Source organism: Coregonus lavaretus (genome assembly GCF_964263955.1).
Source record: "Coregonus lavaretus genome assembly, chromosome: 37".
NCBI lineage: Eukaryota > Metazoa > Chordata > Actinopteri > Salmoniformes > Salmonidae > Coregonus > Coregonus lavaretus.
The window spans coordinates 28,230,227-28,251,828 of NC_140024.1; the positions used below are offsets into that span (position 1 = coordinate 28,230,227).

General features: G+C 42.3%; 1 protein-coding gene across 1 annotated transcript; it reads right to left on the reverse strand.

Annotated features, from left to right (window-relative positions):
* Positions 1-3,188: 3,188 nt before the first annotated feature.
* fah (fumarylacetoacetate hydrolase (fumarylacetoacetase)) lies at positions 3,189-21,223 on the reverse strand. Its single transcript, XM_084154357.1, has 14 exons — positions 21,038-21,223; positions 20,681-20,791; positions 19,606-19,727; positions 18,985-19,034; positions 17,574-17,664; positions 14,231-14,328; positions 14,034-14,086; positions 13,462-13,561; positions 9,388-9,518; positions 8,356-8,431; positions 6,719-6,765; positions 5,295-5,396; positions 4,927-5,044; positions 3,189-3,559 (listed from the first exon to the last, which is right to left on the reverse strand). The coding sequence occupies exons 1-14, from the start codon at positions 21,200-21,202 to the stop codon at positions 3,489-3,491; spliced, it is 1,335 nt and encodes a 444-aa protein (XP_084010483.1). The 5' UTR covers positions 21,203-21,223; the 3' UTR covers positions 3,189-3,488.
* Between the last annotated feature and the right edge of the window lie 379 nt (positions 21,224-21,602).

Here is a 21,602-nt window from a genome sequence, read left to right on the forward strand (position 1 = left end):
AATGTAGCTTAATCGATTAATGCATTGATTCATTTTAACTACGACATTAATTAAAGCAATGTCAAGTATACCTTAATTTCTCTCAGGAACTTGTTTATCACTGTATCATTCCAGTTTAAGACTGGCATGAGTATTCAACTAAAGTGAATGCTGTATGCATTATAAACAATTAAACAGTTTTATCATAGAATGCCTTTAGTAGAGAATGAATCTGTTCGATTGTAGTCAGTGCCATGAAAAGTCCTTTTCTATTTTACAGTAGCACACCGCTTGTTCTAAACATCATTTGTTTAGTGTTACTTTTCCCCAGTCAAATATTCAGGCTTACATTTCCACTTCAAGGCTGGACCACAACATAAAACGTAGCTTTTGAATATAAGATCTAGTTGAATTAACTGTTATTTTGTATTGAACACTGAATGGTATTTTTAATTTAATCTAATTTTTCTCACTGCACCATGGCAAAATGTTTTGAAATGTAGGAAATTAGCTGATTCCCCCTCTTTTGCCAATTATTTGGATCTCAATCCTGATACAATTCGGCTCCACATGTGACCTCAGTCTGGAAGCAAAAATCACATTTTATTTGCTCTGAAGTGTTTGCACATGACCTGCCATTACCATGACAACCACCCACAAAATGTTAGGGAACAGTGACAGGAAATGAGCATTGCATCTGTGTGCTACTTCAGAGGCTAAATCATGAATGCACAAATCTGATATGGGTCATACAAGAAGTTCTGTAGTGATTCCTATGTTGTTGATGTGAAGAATATTTGTTGATCTGTGGTGTGTAATGACGAGCAACCAGACGCTGCACTTGACACAATTATGAAATTGCTTATCCCAGTTACTAATAAGCATGCACCCATTAAGAAAATGACTGTAAAAATGGTTAAATCCCCATGGATTGATGAGGAATTGAAAAATGGTATGGTTGAGAGGGATGAGGCAAAAGAGATGGCAAATAGGTCTGGCTGTACAACCGATTGGCAAACGTACTGCAAATTGAGAAATCATGTGACTAAACTGAATAAAAAGAAAAAGAAACTACACACTGAAACAAAGATAAATGACATAAAGAATGATAGTAAAAAGCTTTGGAGCACCTTAAATGAACTCCGCTCCATCATTCATTGAATCAGATGGCTCATTCATCACAAACCCCACTGATATTGCCAACTACTTTAATTATTTTTTAATTGGCAAGATTAGCAAACTTAGGCATGACATGCCAGCAACAAACGCTGACACTACACATCCAAGTATATCTGACCAAATTATGAAAGACAAGCGTTGTAATTTTGAATTCCGTAAATTAAGTGTGGAAGAGGTGAAGAAATTATTATTGTCGATCAACAATGACAAGCCACCGGGGTCTGACAACTTGGATGGAAAATTACTGAGGATAATAGCGGACGATATTGTCACTCCTATTTGCCATATCTTCAATTTAAGCCTACTAGAAAGTGTGTGCCCTCAGGCCTGGAGGGAAGCAAAAGTTATTCCCCTACCTAAGAATAGTAAAGCCCCCTTAACTGGCTCAACTAGCCGACCAATCAGCCTGTTACCACCCCTTAGTAAACTTTTGGAAAGAATGGTGTTTGACCAGATAGAATGCTATTTCACAGTAAACAAATTGACAACAGACTTTCAGCACGCTTATAGGGAAGGACATTCAACAAGCACAGCACTTACACTGTTTTGTTAGACTTCAGTGCGACTTTTGACATTATCGATCATAGTCTGTTGCTGGAAAAACGTATGTGTTATGGCTTTACACCCCCTGCTATATTGTGGATAATAGGCTAATTGACATAATTTGAGTCAATTGGAGGTGTACCTGTGGATGTATTTCAAGGCCTACCTTCAAACTCAGTGCCTCTTTGCTTGACAACTTGGGAAAATCAAAAGAAATCAGCCAAGACATCAGAAAAAAAATCGTAGACCTCCACATGTCTGGTTCATCCTTGGGAGCAATTTCCAAACGCCTGAAGGTAACGCGTTCATCTGTACAAACAATAGTACGCAAGTATAAACACCATGGGACCACACAGCCGTCATACCGCACAGGAAGGAGACGTGTTCTGTCTCCTAGAGATGAACGTACTTTGGTGCGAAAAGTGCAAATCAATCCCAGAACAACAGCAAAAGACCTTATGAAGATGCTGGAGGAAACAGGTACAAAAGTATCTATATCCACAGTAAAACAAGTCCTATATCGACATAACCTGAAAGGCCGCTCAGCAAGGAAGAAGCCACTGCTCCAAAACCACCATAAAAAAGCCAGACTACGGTTTGCAACTGCACATGGGGACAAAGATCGTACTTTTTGGAGAAATGTCCTCTGGTCTGATTAAACAAAAATAGAACTGTTTGGCCATAATGACCATCGTTATGTTTGGAGGAAAAAGGGGGATCTTGCAAGCCGAAGAACACCATCCCAACCGTGAAGCACGGGGGTGGCAGCATCATGCTGTGGGGGTACCTTGCTGCAGGAGGGACTGGTGCACTTCACAAAATAGATGGCATCATGAGGAAGGAAGATTATGTGGATATATTGAAGCAACATCTCAAGACATCAGTCAGGACATTAAAGCATGGTCGCAAATGGGTCTTCCAAATGGACAATGACCCCAAGCATACTTCCAAAGTTGTGGCAAAATGGCTTAAGGACAACAAAGTCAAGGTATTGGAGTGGCATCGCAAAGCCCCAACCTCAATCCTATAGAAAGTTTGTGGGCAGAACTGAAAAAGCGTGTGCGAGCAAGGAGGCCTACAAACCTGACACAGTTACACCAGCTCTGTCAGGAGGAATGGGCCAAAATTCACCCAACTTATTGTGGGAAGCTTGTGGAAAGCTACCCAAAACATTTGACCCAAGTTAAACAATTTAAAGGCAATGCTACCAAATACTAATTGAGTGTATGTAAACTTCTGACCCACTGGAAATGTGATGAAAGAAATAAAAGCTGAAACAAATAATTCTCTCTACTATTATTCTGACATTTCACATTCTTAAAATAAAGTGGTGATCCTAACTGACTTAAGACAGGGAATTTTTACTAGGATTAAATGTCAAGAATTGTGAAAAACTGAGTCTACATTTACTTGGCTGAGGTGTATGTAAACTTCTGACTGTATCACCCAGTAAGTCAACAGGATGAAAACAAAACCCAGACAAAGGGTTAAAAGATTCATCCGTTTCTTTTACATGTCAGGTCCCAAACCACATAGTTACAACATTATGGAATATAACACTGTTTCTGGCAACAATACTTTGGAATGATAAACAAGAATCCTTCATTAAAATGAACATTTAAAGGGTCAATCCTGGATTGGTACGTACATCCATACGACTGCTTTGTTGTTTTTAAAATCCCAGATCGTCCCTTTAAAGGACTTCAGTAACAATGTTGGGAAAGGGTAACTTTACAGCCTCTCCCCCACTGGATGGAAGAGACATTGAGGGTGGATGATTCTCAGGGTTACAGGGCTGGTAGAATGGTCCCCACACACGGTCCGAAACCCACCCTATACCCACTCCCCTCACAGTAACCTAGAGACAGAGTGGGAGAAAGAAATTAAAGGACAACACAGACCAACAGGAACGTCGTCCATGCACAGTAGATTACCTGCTGGGTGTCAACGGATGGTAGATTCAACATGTAGAATCGTCAGCATGGTCTGTTTTGTCCTTAACACACTGTGACTGAGAGACGCCAATATGATAGGAATAACATTCAATAGCTGTTAACCTGAAATCCCAAAAGGTTTCTGCTGTATTATATTCAGATGAGGGTCAGCAGCTCTCAAACAGATTTGCTTTCTCTGAGTCTCAATCGTCTGTATGAGATAGCTGTAGGGTGTTGAATTGGCTTGGTTGTGTGTGTGAACGATGGCTAATAGAAGCTGTGGTCACTAACACGTAGGTGACAGACCGAAGTTTAAATAGGATAATAAAATGTTGAGCGTTTGCTTGAACGTGCCTGAACATCCTGATGGGTGTGGTTTGCACCTGACTTCCCTAACACTTCCTCATTTCTTACCAGGACTGATTTAGCTGATAGCTGCTTTATTGAGGAAAGCTCTACTTACAATGACTGTGATATGTGGTTGTCTAACCTAGCTACCTGAAGCTAAAATAATAATAATAATAATAGTATGTCATTTAGAAGATGCTTTTATCATAAGCCACTTACAGTCATGCGTGCATATATTTTACATAAGGGTGGTACCGGGAATCTCCATGCTCTTCCAACTGAGCAATACAGTTTAATTGTTGAATGCACTGATTGTCTGCTAAATGATAGTTGTCTCTTGTTTTCTGTAGTGGTTCTGTCTGTAATAGTGTTTGTAGAGAGCTCAGTAAGGATATATCATGTTTTCTGTAGTGGTTCTGTCTGTAACAGTGTTTGTAGTGAGCTCAGTAAGGATATATCATGGTTTCTGTAGTGGTTCTGTCTGTAACAGTGTTTGTAGAGAGCTCAGTAAGGATATATCATGGTTTCTGTAGTGGTTCTGTCTGTAACAGTGTTTGTAGAGAGCTCAGTAAGGATATATCATGGTTTCTGTAGTGGTTCTGTCTGTAATAGTGTTTGTAGAGAGCTCAGTAAGGATATATCATGGTTTCTGTAGTGGTTCTGTCTGTAACAGTGTTTGTAGAGAGCTCAGTAAGGATATATCATGGTTTCTGTAGTGGTTCTGTCTGTAACAGTGTTTGTAGAGAGCTCAGTAAGGATATATCATGGTTTCTGTAGTGGTTCTGTCTGTAACAGTGTTTGTAGTGAGCTCAGTAAGGGTGTATCATGGTTTCTGTAGTGGTTCTGTCTGTAATAGTGTTTGTAGAGAGCTCAGTAAGGATATATCATGGTTTCTGTAGTGGTTCTGTCTGTAATAGTCTCTGTATAATAGGGTTCCACCCACCTGTAAGAGTGACCTCGTCTCCATCCTTTAGGAAGGTTCTTGTCTCTCCTCCTCCCAAGTCCACGGTCTTAGAACCCTTCCATGACAACTCCAACATAGAACCAAAACTGTCTGGCTCCTACACATACACACAGAGAGAGAGAGAGAGAGACAGAGAGAGACAGAGAGAGTGAAAGAGAGAGAGAGAGACAGAAAGAGAGAGCGAAAGAGAGACAGAGAAAGAGAGAGTGACAGAGAGCGAGAGATAGGTCAATAGTGAATCAACAACAACTCATCAGAACATATACAGTAAAATGTGCACACATGTAAACACTGATTCAGATACAAAATGCTCACAGACACACACACGCAACCAAACACAACCTCACCGGTCCACTGATGGTTCCTGAGGCCAGCAGGTCTCCAGGTCTGACGTTACAGCCATTGACTGTGTGATGGGCTAACTGCTGCTTCATAGTCCAGTACATATACTAGAGAGATGGAGAGAGAGATAGAGAGAAGTGAGAGGGAAAGAGAGACACACACACACTATGTATATACAATGCTGCACAATTTAAACCCCCAATCCCCCCTTGCCCAGAACATATGAAAAAATTTTAATATAAATTGTGCTTCCTGTATTATACTGATGCTAAAATGTTTATTCTATTCTACTGAGCCATTTACTTTATGTTCATAGTCTTATCTTTTATTATTTCTTATTGTTGTTGTTGCATTGTCCAGAAGGAGCCTGCTAGTAAGCATTTCGTTGGACGGTGTATACCATTTGTATCCTGTACATACGACTAATAAAACGTAACTTTAACACACATACACAGATGCGCGCACACACACACACACACACACACACAGAAAGACAGATAAAAAAGAGACAGTGAGTCAGTCAGAAAGACATCCGGTACCTCATAAGTCATTTTGTTCATATCCTTTGCTAGTTAGCGAGTTATTAGCCCAGTTATATATAATTTCTCCTGGCTCTCTCTTTCCTGACTCTCTCTCTTCTGGCTCTCTCTCTCCTGGCTCTCTGTCTCCTGGCTCTCTGTCTCCTGTCTCTCTGTCTCCTGTCTCTCTCTCTCCTGACTCTCTCTCTCCTGGCTCTCTCTCTCCTGGCTCTCTCTTTCCTGGCTCTCTCTCTCCTGGCTCTCTCTCTCCTGGCTCTCTCTCTCCTGGCTCTCTCTCTCCTGGCTCTCTCTCTCCTGGCTCTCTCTCTCCTGACTCTCTCTCCACTGAATCTCTCTCCACTGAATCTCTCTCCACTGATAAATGAAGTAGCCAATAGGCAGAGGGTAGCATAATTTGTCTGATTCTCTGTAATAATGGTATGGGAATAATAATGCATTTTATTTTGCTCACGACCCCCCAAATCCTTCTACACTTTGAGAACCACTGCGCTAGCTCACCTGACCTGTATTAATTGACAGTTTGCTGGTCCAATCAGAGGGCCAAGTGTGCGTTTCACTAGCACCTTTTTTTTTTGCAATGTGCGATGCTGCGGCTACTGTCTCTGGATAGTGGAAAGCAATGCACTGAGACTCTGTGCCACAAAATGAGTGACAAAGAGAACAAGATCATTTCAAGTCATTAGTCTCAAGTAAAAGTTGAGTCCCAAGTCTTGAGGCTCCAAGTCAAAGTCAAGCCTCAAGTTATATAAGTTGAGTCTCAAGTCATCAAATTTGTGACTCAAGTCAGACTCGAGTCCAAGTCATGTGATTCGAGTCCACAACTCTGCACATTGATGCAACTGTAGTAAGCTATCCAATGTTTAGACAAGTCAACTTTACCAATTACTTACCTTGAAGTTGGACTTGCATATAGTGGCTGCTTCCTTCATTGCCTCTCCTGAAAAAAACAACCCACAATAGTTGATTGAGACTGGATATCAACACCCGAAATACCCCCTCAATAACACCTCAGAAAATACATAGGAAGAGCAGTGGAGAGTCAGGATAGAAAGTCAGTGGAGAGTCAAGAGAGAGAGTCAGGACAGAGAGTCAGGAGAGAGACAGTCAGGAGAGAGAGTCAGGACAGAGAGAGTCAGGACAGAGTCAGTGGAGAGAGAGTCAGGACAGAGAGTCAGGACAGAGACTCAGTGGAGAGAGAGTCAGGACAGAGAGTCAGGAGAGAGAGTCAATGGAGTGTCAGGACAGAGAGTCAGTGGAGAGAGAGTCAGGAGAGAGAGTCATTGGAGAGTCAGGAGAGAGAGAGTCAGTGAAGAGAGAGAGTCAGTGGAGAGAGAGTCAGCGAAGAGAGAGATTCAGTGGAGAGAGATTCAGTGGAGAGAGTCAGGAGAGAGAGAGTCAGTGAAGAGAGAGAGTCAGTGAAGAGAAAGTCAGTGGAGCGAGAGAGTCAGCGGAGAGAGAGAGTCAGTGAAGAGAGATTCAGTAGAGAGAGAATCAGTGGAGAGAGTCAGGAGAGAGAGAGTCAGGAGAGAGAGACCCAGGAGAGAGAGTCAGCGGAGAGAGAGAGTCAGCGGAGAGAGAGTCAGCGAAGAGAAAGAGTCAGTGGAGAGAGAGAGTCAGTGGAGAGAGAGAGTCAGTGGAGAGAGAGAGTCAGTGGAGAGAGAGGGTCAGTGGAGAGAGAGAGTCAGTGAAGAGAGAGAGTCAGTGGAGAGAGAGAGTCAGTGGAGAGAGAGTCAGTGGAGAGAGTGAGTCAGTGGAGCGAGTGAGTCAGTGGAGAGAGAGTCAGGAGAGAGAGTCAGGAGCGAGCGAGTCAGGAGAGAGCGAGTCAGTGGAGAGAGAGAGTCAGGAGAGAGAGAGTCAGTGGAGAGAGAGTCAGGAGAGAGAGAGTCAGGAGAGAGAGAGTCAGGAGAGAGCGAGTCAGTGGAGAGAGAGTCAGGAGAGAGAGAGTCAGTGGAGAGAGTCAGTGGAGAGAGAGTCAGTGGAGAGAGAGTCAGGAGAGAGAGTCAGGAGCGAGAGAGTCAGGAGCGAGCGAGTCAGGAGAGAGCGAGTCAGTGGAGAGAGAGAGTCAGGAGAGAGAGAGTCAGTGGAGAGAGAGTCAGGAGAGAGAGAGTCAGGAGAGAGAGAGTCAGGAGAGAGAGAGTCAGGAGAGAGAGAGTCAGTGGAGAGAGAGTCAGGAGAGAGAGAGTCAGGAGAGAGAGAGTCAGTGGAGAGAGAGTCAGGAGAGAGAGAGTCAGGAGAGAGAGAGTCAGGAGAGAGAGAGTCAGTGGAGAGAGAGTCAGTGGAGAGAGAGTCAGGAGAGAGAGAGTCAGGAGAGAGAGTCAGCGGAGAGAGAGTCAGTGGAGAGAGAGTCAGGAGAGAGAGAATGAATACATTAGGAATACAAAGCTCTTAATGGTAAATCATTACCTCCCTTGAATGTGTGTGCTTAATTACCAAGGCATGGCACTCATTCAACAACAATTCCTTTTTACTGTGTGTCTGTGCACGTACGTGTGTGTGTGTGTGTGTGTGTATGTAAAACCCTACATACCTTTCACTGACACAAACAGATTAATGTTGAAGGTGAAGGCATCGTCATGGTGTAGATAAGGGAGGGGCTTTGGATCCTGAAACAGGAAGTGGAAATAGAAGAGCATGAAGAGCCACTACACTCTTAGAAAAAAGGGTTCTAAAAGGGTTCTACCTGGAACCAAAAAGGGTTCTTCAAAGGGTTCTCCTATGGGGACAGCCGAAGAACCCTTTTAGGTTATAGATGGCACCTTTTTTTCTAAGATGGTATGGATACTGGCTCTCATTACTAAAGGCTTACCTGAATGGTGAAGATGTAAAAGTGTTAATGTAATGTAAAATACATCCAGACCACCCGTAGTATAATGTAATGTAAAATACATCCAGACCACCTGTAGTATAATGTAATGTAAAATACATCCAGACCACCCGTAGTATAATGTAATGTAAAATACATCCAGACCACCTGTAGTATAATGTAATGTAAAATACATCCAGACCACCCGTAGCATAATGTAATGTAAAATACATCCAGACCACCCATAGCATAATGTAATGTAAAATACATCCAGACCACCCGTAGCAATATTGTAATGTAAAATACATCCAGACCACCCATAGTATAATGTAATGTAAAATACATCCAGACCACCTGTAGTATAATGTAATGTAAAATACATCCAGACCACCCATAGTATAATGTAATGTAAAATACATCCAGACCACCCATAGTATAATGTATGTAAAATACATCCAGACCACCTATAGTAATAATAAATAATAATAATAATATGCCATTTAGCAGACGCTTTTATCCAAAGCGACTTACAGTCATGCGGTAATGTCAAATACATCCAGACCACCCGTAGTATAATGTAATGTAAAATACATCCAGACCACCCGTAGCATAATGTAATGTAAAATACATCCAGACCACCCGTAGCATAATGTAATGTAAAATACATCCAGACCACCCGTAGTATACTATAGGGCAGTAGGACCACCAGGTCTATCCTATATTACACTACTATACTATACTGTTTGTGTTCCTCACCTGGACAGTGTTGGGCTCAGCGAAGGGCAGTAGGGCCTCCATAGGTACCACCCAGGGTGAGATGGTTGTCCCAAAGTTCTTCCCCAGAAAGGGACCCAGAGGAACGTACTCCCACGCCTGGATATCCCTGGCTGGAACCCACACAGGAAGAGTGGTTACCCTTTATTTTACCATTAGATATTGAACTGGTATTTACTGAATATTCCTCAGTGGACACACATATTACAGGTAGGTTTGAATAGTATGCAACCTGCCCAGTGGTGAGTCCATGCTATGTTGTTTGGATGATAGTTCACCAAGATAGCTACAGTACCTGTACTACCACTGTACTTGTGCATAGGCATAGCTACAAAACCTTGGTAAGTTGTGCTATGTTAATAATAATAATAATATGCCATTTAGCAGACGCTTTTATCCAAAGCGACTTAGTCATGTGCGCATACATGTTTACGTATGGGTGGTCCCGGGGATCGAACCCACTACCCTGGTGTTCCAAGCGCCATGCTCTACCAGCTGAGCTACAGAGGACCACATTTGAACTACTGGAGGACCTCATTTGAACTACTGGTCTTTTTGACTATTGACAACCCAGGAACTATTCTATGAAATATTGTTTTGAGGGATGTGATAAATGATAATGTACTGCAGTCAGCAGAAAAAGCCATTTCAACTATCAGTACCACTCTCCTCTACATACCAACCCAGGTGTAACCTGGCTCAGACTCCCATACATCTGTCTGAGAAATGACTTCTCACAACTGACAGATATGATATGACATCCATCAGTCAGTCAATCAGCCTCACTGTATTTTACTGTAAAGGACTGGTCAGCAGTAGCCGCAGGGGTGGAGGCCACTTCCCAAATGGCACCCTATTCCCTATATAGTGCACTACTTTTGGCCAAAGCCCTTAGAGCTCTATACACTGAGTGTACGTAACATCTTTCCATGACATAGACTGACCAAGCTGAATCCAGGTGAAAGCTATGATCCCTTATTTATGTCACTTTTTAAACCCACTTCAATCAGTGTAGATGAAGGGGAGGAGACAGGTTAAAGAAGGATTTTGAAGCCTTGAGACAATTGAGACATGGATTGTGTATGTGTGCCATTCAGAGGGTGAATGGGCAAGACAAAAGATTTAAGTGCCTTTGAACGGGGTATGGTAGTAGGTGCCAGGCGCACTGGTTTGTGTCAAAAACTGTAACGCTGCTGGGTTTTTCACGCTTAACAGTTTCCTGTGTGTATCAAGAATGGCCCACCACCCAAAGGACATCCAGACAACTTGACACAACTGTGGGAAGCATTGGAGTCAACATGGGCTCTGGCAATTGAAAAATAAGGTGAAGCCTAGTAGTCTGCCTTCCAAAAGTCACCCAGCAATATAATACTTGAGTAAAAGTCTAAAAGTATTTGGTTTTAAATAAACTTAAGTATCAAAAGTAAATGTAATTACTAAATATTCCTTATATTAACCAAACCAGACGGCACCATTTTTTATTTACGGATAGCCAGGGGCACACTCCAACACTCAGGCATAATTTACAAACAAAGCATTTGTGTTTAGTGAGTCCGCCAGATCAGAGGCAGTAGGGATGACCAAGGATGTTCTCTTGATAAGTGCGTGAATTGGACCATTTTCCTGTCCTGCTAAGCATTCAAAATGTACTGAGTACTTTTGGGTGTCATGCAAAATGTATGGAGTAAAAAGTACATTCTTTTCTTTAAGAATGTAGTTAGTGGAGTAAAAGTACACATTTAAAAAAAGATAAATAGTAAAGTAATGTACAGATACCCCAAAAAATGACTTAAGTAGTACTTTAAAGTATTTTTTACTTAAGTACTTTATGTCACTGATTCCCTACCGTGCACTCCTTCTGTAGTGCACTATATAGGGAATGTGCACTATATAGGGAATAGGGTGCCATTTGGGACACAGCCCTAGTCAATGTGCTGAAATGCCACTTGCTCTGCCTTGAAAGTCTCACTAAATCACAGCAACTCAGCAAGTCAAGCTGAGATGTCCCGACCGCATTAAGAGGTGACAACAGCTTTGCAAAGATGAGATATCTTCAATATTTAAATAAGATAAGAGGGGGAGGCGGGGCTGAGAGAGAGAGTCAGTTTGATATCAGTTGGTCCCTGACTGTGTATCTCTTTTAACGGTTGGCACATTGCCATCACACACAGAGTGGATACACACACATTTTTCTTGCTAGCACATGCTTCCATGCACACACACGCATACACACACACACAAATGTAACATTTCTCATAAGGAGTTCCCTCATGGCAAAAACTTGCATTTCTTTTAATTGGATTTCATTCAATCGGAGTGACTGAAGCCAGTGGGAAGAAAACAACTTGTTTGAATAAAGTGAATACAGTATTGTATATGTCTGTCTATGGGTTCTACACTAAGCCCTGCCAACCTTGAAGGATTTTTAATGAGTACCACTTCAGCGCATAACTGGCACCCCTGGCGGCGCACGTGTGACACCCACACTGCTCAAATCATAGGCAAATGCAATTTTTTTTGCCTAATAATGATGTTGGCAGAAGACTGCCTCAGTAGGAATGGTAGGCTATAGACTGTTATGGTACTTGGAGTCTTTAATTATATCAAACAATGTAGCCAACACAGAAGTCTGGTGTTTGATTCGAAATGAAATTGAGGTGGTCTCAATGACACTCACACTAGTTTAACTTTAGGGGTAATGATTATTCTAATTAATAGGTGTCTTTATGTGGATAGTCTAATTAAAATGTAAATGGGGGGGGGGGGGGGGGGCGTATTCTGAATTATTAAATTACTGGATGCAATGTAGTTGTCTAGTTCAGTACAGGCTATTTGGAATATGAAACAACTGATCTAGGCCTATATAAGCTTGTTTCAGATCTCCATCCCTGACCTCATCCATCCAGTTAAGTCTGACTACTAGGCTGCCATTCATTCAACATGCCTTGTTGTCATTCAACTGACTATTATCACATCATACTGTTGACATACAGCGATATCAAGAGGACAGATCAACAACTGATTCATTAACATAGGCCTACTAATCTTTAACAGTCTAACATAACTTACCCTGACGGACAGTTTTAGTGGAACAGCTCTCTCTGCCATGAACTACTGCAACACTGCACGTTTCCTTGCTCGTCAATACGCTCACGCCTACTACCGTTGAGATCAAAACATGTGCGGGCAAGAAAGTGTTCTCGCTTAGTTGACTAACAACGCTGTAGCTAACTACCTTCGTCGTAATGACGGCTTAGCTAGGGAGCTAACTACGAAATAATAGTGGTTATGTGCTTGACAAACACATACAATTTTGTAAAATGTATTTGTCGAACAGTTAGTTCTCCATTTTCCCAGGAGGAGAATACAGGATAGACAGTATACAGTGGGAGCTTAACCTAAAGAGAGAGAACGAAGGAAGCAGAGAGACAGAGAGAGACAGAAAGAGGAAAAAACATGGAGAAAGAGACAGAGAAAAACAGACGGTGACAGAGACAGATCGCGACAGAAAGAGAGAGATGGAGAGAAGACTATCTTGAAATCTCAAGGCTACAGTCGATACCACTTCTCCTCCCAAGATCCTTATGCCTTATTAATAATCCATAGCCTGTCATGTTTTCCTGAGTAGTTTACCCTGCTCCCAGTGATGAAATATGAAATGATCACATCAACATTTATAATGCAGAACTAAATTAAGGAACTTAAGTTAGTGTTATCAGGGAAAGTGGATGCTTTTCAATTAGTGTTATTGACGTTAGGATTTTTCATTTACTGATATATTGTTTTTGGCTAATGATTCTACTATTGGCTGCATTCATTTGAAAATTAAGATATACTGTATGGTGATTATTCATTTCTGTCTTCCAGTGATGTGGGCTGTGTAGGTGTGTGTGTATGCACATATGAGTGTGTACATAATTGAGCAAGCGTGTAAGTGTGTGTGTGTGTTTATTCGTTAGTGACTGTATGTGTACTCGTGTGTGTGTGTGTGTGTGTGTGTGCTCGTGCATGAGCCTGTGTGAGTGAGTGAGTATAAGTGTGTGTGTGAGACCTTACCACTCCAGTCGTTCATCAGCACCATGCCAAAGATGTGTTGGTGGGCTTTCTCTATGGGAATGGGCTCACCAAGACGATTACCTCCACCTACAAAGAATGCCTGAGAGAGAAAGACAGAGAGAAAGGAGATAAAAAGCAGAGAGAGAGAGAGAGAGAGAGAGAGAGAGAGAGAGAGAGAGAGAGAGAGAGAGAGAGAGAGAGAGAGAGAGAGAGGGAGAGGGAGAGGGAGAGGGAGAGGGAGAGGGAGAGAGAGGGAGAGGGAGAGGGAGAGAGAGAGAGAGAGCGAGAGCGAGAGCGACAGAGAGAGAGAGAGAGAGAGAGGGAGAGAGAGAGAGAGAGAGAGAGAGAGAGAGAGAGAGAGCGAGAGCGAGAGCGAGAGCGACAGAGAGAGAGAGAGAGAGAGAGAGAGAGAGAGAGAGAGAGAGAGAGAGAGAGAGAGAGAGAGAGAGAGAGAGAGAGAGAGAGAGAGAGAGAGAGAAAGAGAAAGAGAGAGATACTTTTTTTGTGATGCCATTGATATGAACCATCTCCTTGGTTGTAATAAAGTGTAGCTATATAAAGTGTATACTGACCATCTCCAGCTCAATGTCCAGCTGCTTAGACTGGCCAAACACAGGAGGCTTAGCTAAGAGAGAACACAATGGAAGAGTGTTAGTGAGGGACACAAAAAGATAGTGACACTAGTCTGAGAGGTTTTGTGTGGTGTGTGTGTTTCTCTTTGTTTTCAGAGTCCGTGTTGATTTTCAGACTAGGTGTTGTGTTTCATTACATTGGTCGGGTCTCATCTGTCCAGAGGGTCTGCGTATGGGGGTCCCAGACACCACTATGGAAGAAGCCCTGCCATGATACCCCACGGGCAGCCTCAACCTGAGGGACACAATCAGTCAGTCAAACAAACATAATAATAATTTGGGGGGATGCTTATACTTGTCCTGTTACAAACAAGTGTGTAATGAAAATGTGTTTTTTGCATATCCCAACTGCCCCTAAGACACCCGCAGGGAGTGGGATCACCATTGTCAAGCGTCCCTAGAGCCATTGGGGTTAAGTGCCTTGCTCAAGGGCACAGCGACAGGTTTTTCTCACCTTATCAGCTCTGGGATTGGAACCAGCAAGCTTTCGGTTACTGGCCCAACGATCTAACCTCAAGACTACCAATCAATTATTCAGTCAGTCAGTCGAATAAACAGTAAATTAGTCAGCCAGCCAGGCAGTCAAACAGTCAGTCAGACAGACAGCCAGTCAAACAGTCAGTCAGTTAGTCAGTCAAATAAACAGTCAGTCAAACAATCAGTCAGTCAGTCAGTAAAATAAACAGTCAGTCAAATAAACAGTCAGCCAATCGGTCAGCATTATACAGCTACAGAGATAGAGATACGGATACAGAGAGAAAGAGAGAGAGCAAGGAAGAAAAATGGAAAGAGAGAAAGAGAGACAGAAAGAGAAAGAAGAGAGGTTCTACACTAAGAGGTTCAGCAGCTGTGGTGTCTGAAGCCAGGAATGGTGCAGTGATGGACTGCAGACTCACTGACTGACTGACTGAAGGATGGTGCAGTGTTGGACTGCAGACTCACTGACTGACTGACTGAAGGATGGTGCAGTGATGGACTGCAGACTCACTGACTGACTGACTGACGGATGGTGCAGTGATGGACTGTAGACTCACTGACTGACTGACTGAAGGATGGTGCAGTGATGGACTGCAGACTCACTGACTGACTGACGGATGGTGCAGTGATGGACTGCAGACTCACTGACTGACTGACTGAAGGATGGTGCAGTGATGGACTGCAGACTCACTGACTGACTGAAGGAAGGATGGTGCAGTGTTGGACTGCAGACTCACTGACTGACTGACTGAAGGATGGTGCAGTGATGGACTGCAGACTCACTGACTGACTGAAGGATGGTGCAGTGATGGACTGCAGACTCACTGACTGACTGACTGAAGGATGGTGCAGTGATGGACTGCAGACTCACTGACTGAAGGATGGTGCAGTGATGGACTGCAGACTCACTGACTGACTGACTGAAGGATGGTGCAGTGATGGACTGCAGACTCACTGACTCACTGACTGACTGACTGAAGGATGGTGCAGTGATGGACTGCAGACTCACTGACTGACTGAAGGATGGTGCAGTGATGGACTGCAGACTCACTGCCTGACTGACTGAAGGATGGTGCAGTGATGGACTGCAGACTCACTGACTGACTGACTGAAGGATGGTGCAGTGATGGACTGCAGACTCACTGACTGAAGGATGGTGCAGTGATGGACTGCAGACTCACTGACTGACTGAAGGATGGTGCAGTGATGGACTGCAGACTCACTGACTGAAGGATGGTGCAGTGATGGACTGCAGACTCACTGACTGACTGACTGAAGGATGGTGCAGTGATGGACTGCAGACTCACTGACTGACTGAAGGAAGGTGCAGTTTGTGAAAACACTGAAACTGTCCGAGTGCTCCAGTCAATTAGAGAAAACGAATTGTGTCCCTCACACATCATAGCTCACAGCACAGCACAAGGCCTTAGTACATTTCTCTCTCTTTCTACCTCTCTCACTTTTTCTTCTTATTTTATCCTTTCTCTCATTCTCTCTTTTTTCTTATTTTTCCCTCTCTTTTATTCTCTCCTCTTCTCCGTCACCTTCTTTTCTATCTCTCTTTTATCCTTCTTGTTCTCGCTGTGTCTCTCTCCAAATAACAACGAGAAGCGATAAAAACAACTCAAACAAGAAAAGCTACATTGTTATCTGAGGATTTGGACTTCTAGTGGATGGTTTTCAGACAGTTTGACCAATATGATTCATCTGTCTACATCTAATAATATGGTCAGTTAGTGAGTTACTCTGTCTACATCTAATAATATGGTCAGTTAGTGAGTTACTCTGTCTACATCTAATAATATGGTCAGTTAGTGAGTTACTCTGTCTACATCTAATAATATGGTCAGTTAGTGAGTTACTCTGTCTACATCTAATAATATGGTCAGTTAGTGAGTTACTCTGTCTACATCTAATAATATGGTCAGTTAGTGAGTTACTCTGTCTACATCTAATAATATGGTCAGTTAGTGAGTTACTCTGTCTACATCTAATAATATGGTCAGTTAGTGAGTTACTCTGTCTACATCTAATAATATGGTCAGTTAGTGAGTTACTCTGTCTACATCTAATAATATGGTCAGTTAGTGAGTTACTCTGTCTACATCTAATAATATGGTCAGTTAGTGAGTTACTCTGTCTACATCTAATAATATAGTCAGTTAGTGAGTTAGTAAGTGGTGAATGAACAGCCTCGTCTGGGCATGGACTCTACAAGATGTCGAAGTCCACAGGGATGCTGGCCCATATTGACTCCAATGCCTCCCACATTTGTGTCAAGTTGGCTGGATGTCCTTTGGGTGGTGGACCATTCTTGATTCACATGGGAAACTGTTGAGTGTGAAAAACTCAGCAGCGTTGCAGTTCACGACACAAACCGGTGCGCCTGGCATCTACTACCATACCCTGTTCAAATGCACTTAAATATTGTGTCTTGCCCATTCACCCTTTGAATGGCACACATGCACCCTCTGTGTCTCAATTGTCTCAAGGCTTAAAAATCATTCTTTAACGTGTCTCCTCCCCTTCATCTACACTGATTGAAGTGGATTTAACAAGTGGCATCAATAAGGGATCATAGCTTTCACCTGGATTCAGCTGGTCAGTCTATGTCATGGAAAGAGCAGGCGTTCTTAATGTTTTCTACACTCAGTGTCCCAAATGGCACCCTATTCCCTTTGTAGTTTACTACTTTTGACCAGAGCTATTTGGGCCCTTGTCAAAAGTAGTGCACTATTACATTTTAGTCATTTAGCAGACGCTCTTATCCAGAGCGACTTACAGTTGGTGAGTGCATACATTTTCATACTGGCCCCCCGTGGGAAACGAACCCACAACCCTGGCGTTGCAAGCGCCTTGCTCTACCAACTGAGCTACAGGGGACGACGTAGCTCAGTTACAGTTACTGTATATAGCCCTGTAGACTCCTTCTGGCCTCCCTCACTATAAAGGCAATAGGAAGCCATTCGGGACACAGATGAGGTGCTGGTTGTCATATCATACCAGTTGGGCATCAGGGCATTCTCCTTCCCTCGGAACATAATGCCAACGTTGGTGGCATGGTCCCTGGATGAGTAGAAGTCAGTGTAGTCACCTGTGTGTGTGTGTGTGGTTGTGTGTGAGAGAGATAGATGGAGAGAGAAAGAGGGTAGTTAAGTGACACTGTTAAATATGTACAGTGAACCAATGGTTAGCCTTTAGAACCTTTTTTTATATCAACATTTAGATAGCAAACAAATCTCTCAATCACTCATCTTACTACACTAGTATATTTATATTGGTTAACAGCGCCACCTCTTGTTCAAGCATCATACAAACACCTCAATTGCATTTCCTTGATTCCTCGCATCCTTTCTCCTCGCCTCCTTCTCAAAACCCATTGGATGACCTTCTCATCCACAAGGAATAAACTAAATGCAATTGAGATTCTCCCCCTGAGTTGGTTCACACTGGCATTCCATCATAGAATTTCAATGTAGCCATATGAAAGTGGATTTAGATTGTGTAAAGACATATGACATGCACAGCCAAACGTGACCGAAAAGTCAAGCTTGCTTCTTGAATTACCTGAGGTAGCATTAACATGACTGAAGACCAGATAAATAATTTAGAAAGTTACATCAATTTCAGAAACGCACCATTGGATCAGCAAAGAGAAAAAAAGTAACATCTCCATGGTAACTCTGGATTTAGCATATCATTAGTTGAGAGGATTTCCATGCTTAAAGGTTATACATGTAACATTAGCTGCAGCTAGCATCAAATATGAATTGCATACTGTTCGTGTAGTAGCAAAGGAATAGAAATTCAGGAGAGTAAAACATACTTTTTAGAATGCCGCGTGACACTGCAAATGATTTTTTTACCGATTATGGATTGGATTATGATCAGGTAAGAAGCAGTACTAAGCCATTCATAGGTATTTCTAAGCAGTGTCCTTCAAAAAACATGAAGAAATTGAAAATTATGGCTAAAATGTGACATGTTGCTCCTTTAGGAGCATGAATTCTGCTCAGACGGTGATCACAGACTGACTGATCTACAAATTACCTTGCATCCTAAATAACTAGTCATTATGATTTATAGATTATGTCAGTCTTGAATTGACGTTCTCAAAACACAGCCGATGAGGGATAGTAGGTAGTGCATTGGTGACTGATGCTGCAATGCTGACTGGGATTGCTTCTCTGAAAGTAGCTATAAGTCACCTCTAACATCTGATACAGGGTCAGATTTTGTTTTATACCCCTGAGAGTTAAAGTTAGTAACGGCGGAGGTGTAATCTGATCCTAGATCTGTGCTTAGGGACAACTTGTACTATACCTCAAGCTCGGTGCAGAGACAGGAGGGGTGAAATATGAGGTGCATGTCAATAGTCTAAATCGGCTTCCTCTCCTACTGTGTAACAACTCACCTATCTCAGCAGGCAGATGCATCATGGCTGAACTCTGATGGAAAAATGCTCTGAGGAGACACACACACATTATAGAAACGTAAACATGCTACAAACCATGATAGAAAATAAAAAGATAAGGGAATACCAGAAAATAATATGATTTTGATTGCAGTCAAAAACCATATCCTAAACAATTAATATAATAATTCAATATATTTGACATGATCCTACTTTGCCGAACTCCTGAAGTGTTATAGAAGTGCTATAGAGTTTAGAAGTGTTATTGAATATAGAAGTGCTATAAAGTATAGAAGTGTTACAGAATATAGAAGTGCTGTAGAGTATAGAAGTGTTATTGAATATAGAAGTGCTATAAAATATAGAAGTGTTATAGAATATAGAAGTGCTACAGAGTTTAGAAGTGTTATAGAATATAGAAGTGCTACAGAGTATAGAAGTGTTATAGAATATAGAAGTGCTACAGAGTATAGAAGTGTTATAGAATATAGAAGTGCTATAGAAGTACTATTGAAGTGCTATACTGTATAGAAGTGTTATAGAATATAGAAGTGCTTATTACATACTGCAAAATCCAATAAATAATTGTAAAAAAGTGCTATAGAAGTGCTGGAGGCTGACCTGCTCCTGAGGCTGACGTCGTCTCTGAGTGTTGTCTCGTTGGCAGACAGCAGCTGCTGTAGACTCTTCCTGGCCTCCCTCCATGCCTCGTACCCCAGACCCATGAACGCATTCAGGGTCGGCTAGTTGAGAGGTCGGAACATATTATGAGGAAACGCATAAAAATCGAAAGCTTTTTTTCTTTGTATACTGTATATAGCCCTCATAACAAGTAACCCAGTCTGGCCCCCAAGGAGCAAGCAACAGCACAGTGGCAAGGGAAAACTCCCTAAAAGGAAGAAACTTTTTTTAAAAACAGGCATGTTTGTAAGTCAGTTTTGACGTTGGTGTTCGGGCGGCTCTCACTCATGAAAGCAGGTCTCTTCCTTGACGCCCAGGGGTGGAAATATCATAGGGGGAACCTGTGCATTTAACATTGAATTCAGGGATTGAAATCATGACAGAAAAGTTGTCTTCTTCATCATTTCAACCCTGTTGACACCTCATGTGATTTCATTAGCATGATGTGGCTTTCACTCCTTGTCTCATTCCCCTATCAGCACTAATGTGACAAAACTGGAAAGGTGAAAGCCAATTCCCAGTAGGAATCCACCATTGTGCTTTAACCGATCCTGTTATGTCAGAGCAGCACCGAGCTGAAGGGGAGGAGTCAGTTGGGAGGCAGCGGCACACATGGCCTCCAGACAATAGGGTTATTAGGGACCCATTCACAGGCAGGGGGCGAGAGAAGACACTCCAAACCAATTCCAACTACTCACTTGTAGATTTAATGTACTGTATAGTCCACAATATATGAAGCATACATCATAGTTGATGACTCGATTATGACACCGGTGTGGATTTTCTCAAGGAAGAAAAGCAGTGCATCGTGCCCATTGACTAGACCTACCCACCTAGTATACTGCACTTTGGCTACATAAGGTAGGCCCATGTATAAGTAAACTAGTGGAGATGCATAGTAAACGTGCCATGTTACATTACCAGGTGAATGCACAATATTGCCATCAGTGCCGATAAGAAATATCAACCATAAATTTGAGACATTGAGGAGCACAACACATTTTGATGGCCTTACCTGGTCAAACACATCCTGGTGAGTGGAGAGCACAGGACCTCTGAAGAGTGACTTTATAACGCTCAGGTCCAAAATCTGATCTCCAATAGCGACCCCAATCCGGTGCCTGGACTGAGAGTTACACGAGACATTTGTAAATACAGCAGAACAGGAATGAAACAATAAAGTGGAACGATATTGGAGAAGCTACTTTGTAAACTACAATGTTTCATCCAAGAGAACTTCACGTTTCCACGGTCGTTTGTAACATTTTGTCCTAAGAAAATCAATTTACATTCCATAGTTTCATGGCACAGGAGACGATGTGTAGGAAAACCGATTCAACTAAAAGTACAACAAATGTATCGTCATACTCACATTATCCGGTGTCGAGAACACGCCATATGGTAAATTGTGATAGGAGAAGTCGGACTTTTCGTCTACTTTTACGAAAGACATTTTTAAATTGCAGTTGTATTCCGGTATACTCTCCAAGGTAAGCAACAGCGTGAGTAACCTGTTCCAGATGTTGACCGCAGCCATAGGACAGCCCGCCTCCCACAGAATGAACCAACGACCAATAGGAAACGCTCTTTTATATCCACCCTTTTCAAGAACTGTAAATAATCCAAAACGGTTTGAAAATGACTCAGCAAAAATTATGCGGTCTAGAATTGATTAACCTTTATAATTTGGGTTGTGACAAATATTACTCAACTAAAAAAGTTGCTACAGTGAAGTTATTGTTTTGTGATATCAATGAAGTAGACTGCGTTAGGTCTAAGGCTGCGTTTACACCGGCAGAACAATTCTGATCTTTTTTCCACTCATTGGTATTTTCACCAATCACATCAGATCTTTTCACGTCAGATATTTTTCAGAGCTGATCTGACAGGTCAAAAGACCAATTAGTGAACAAAATATCAGAATTGGGCTGCCTGTG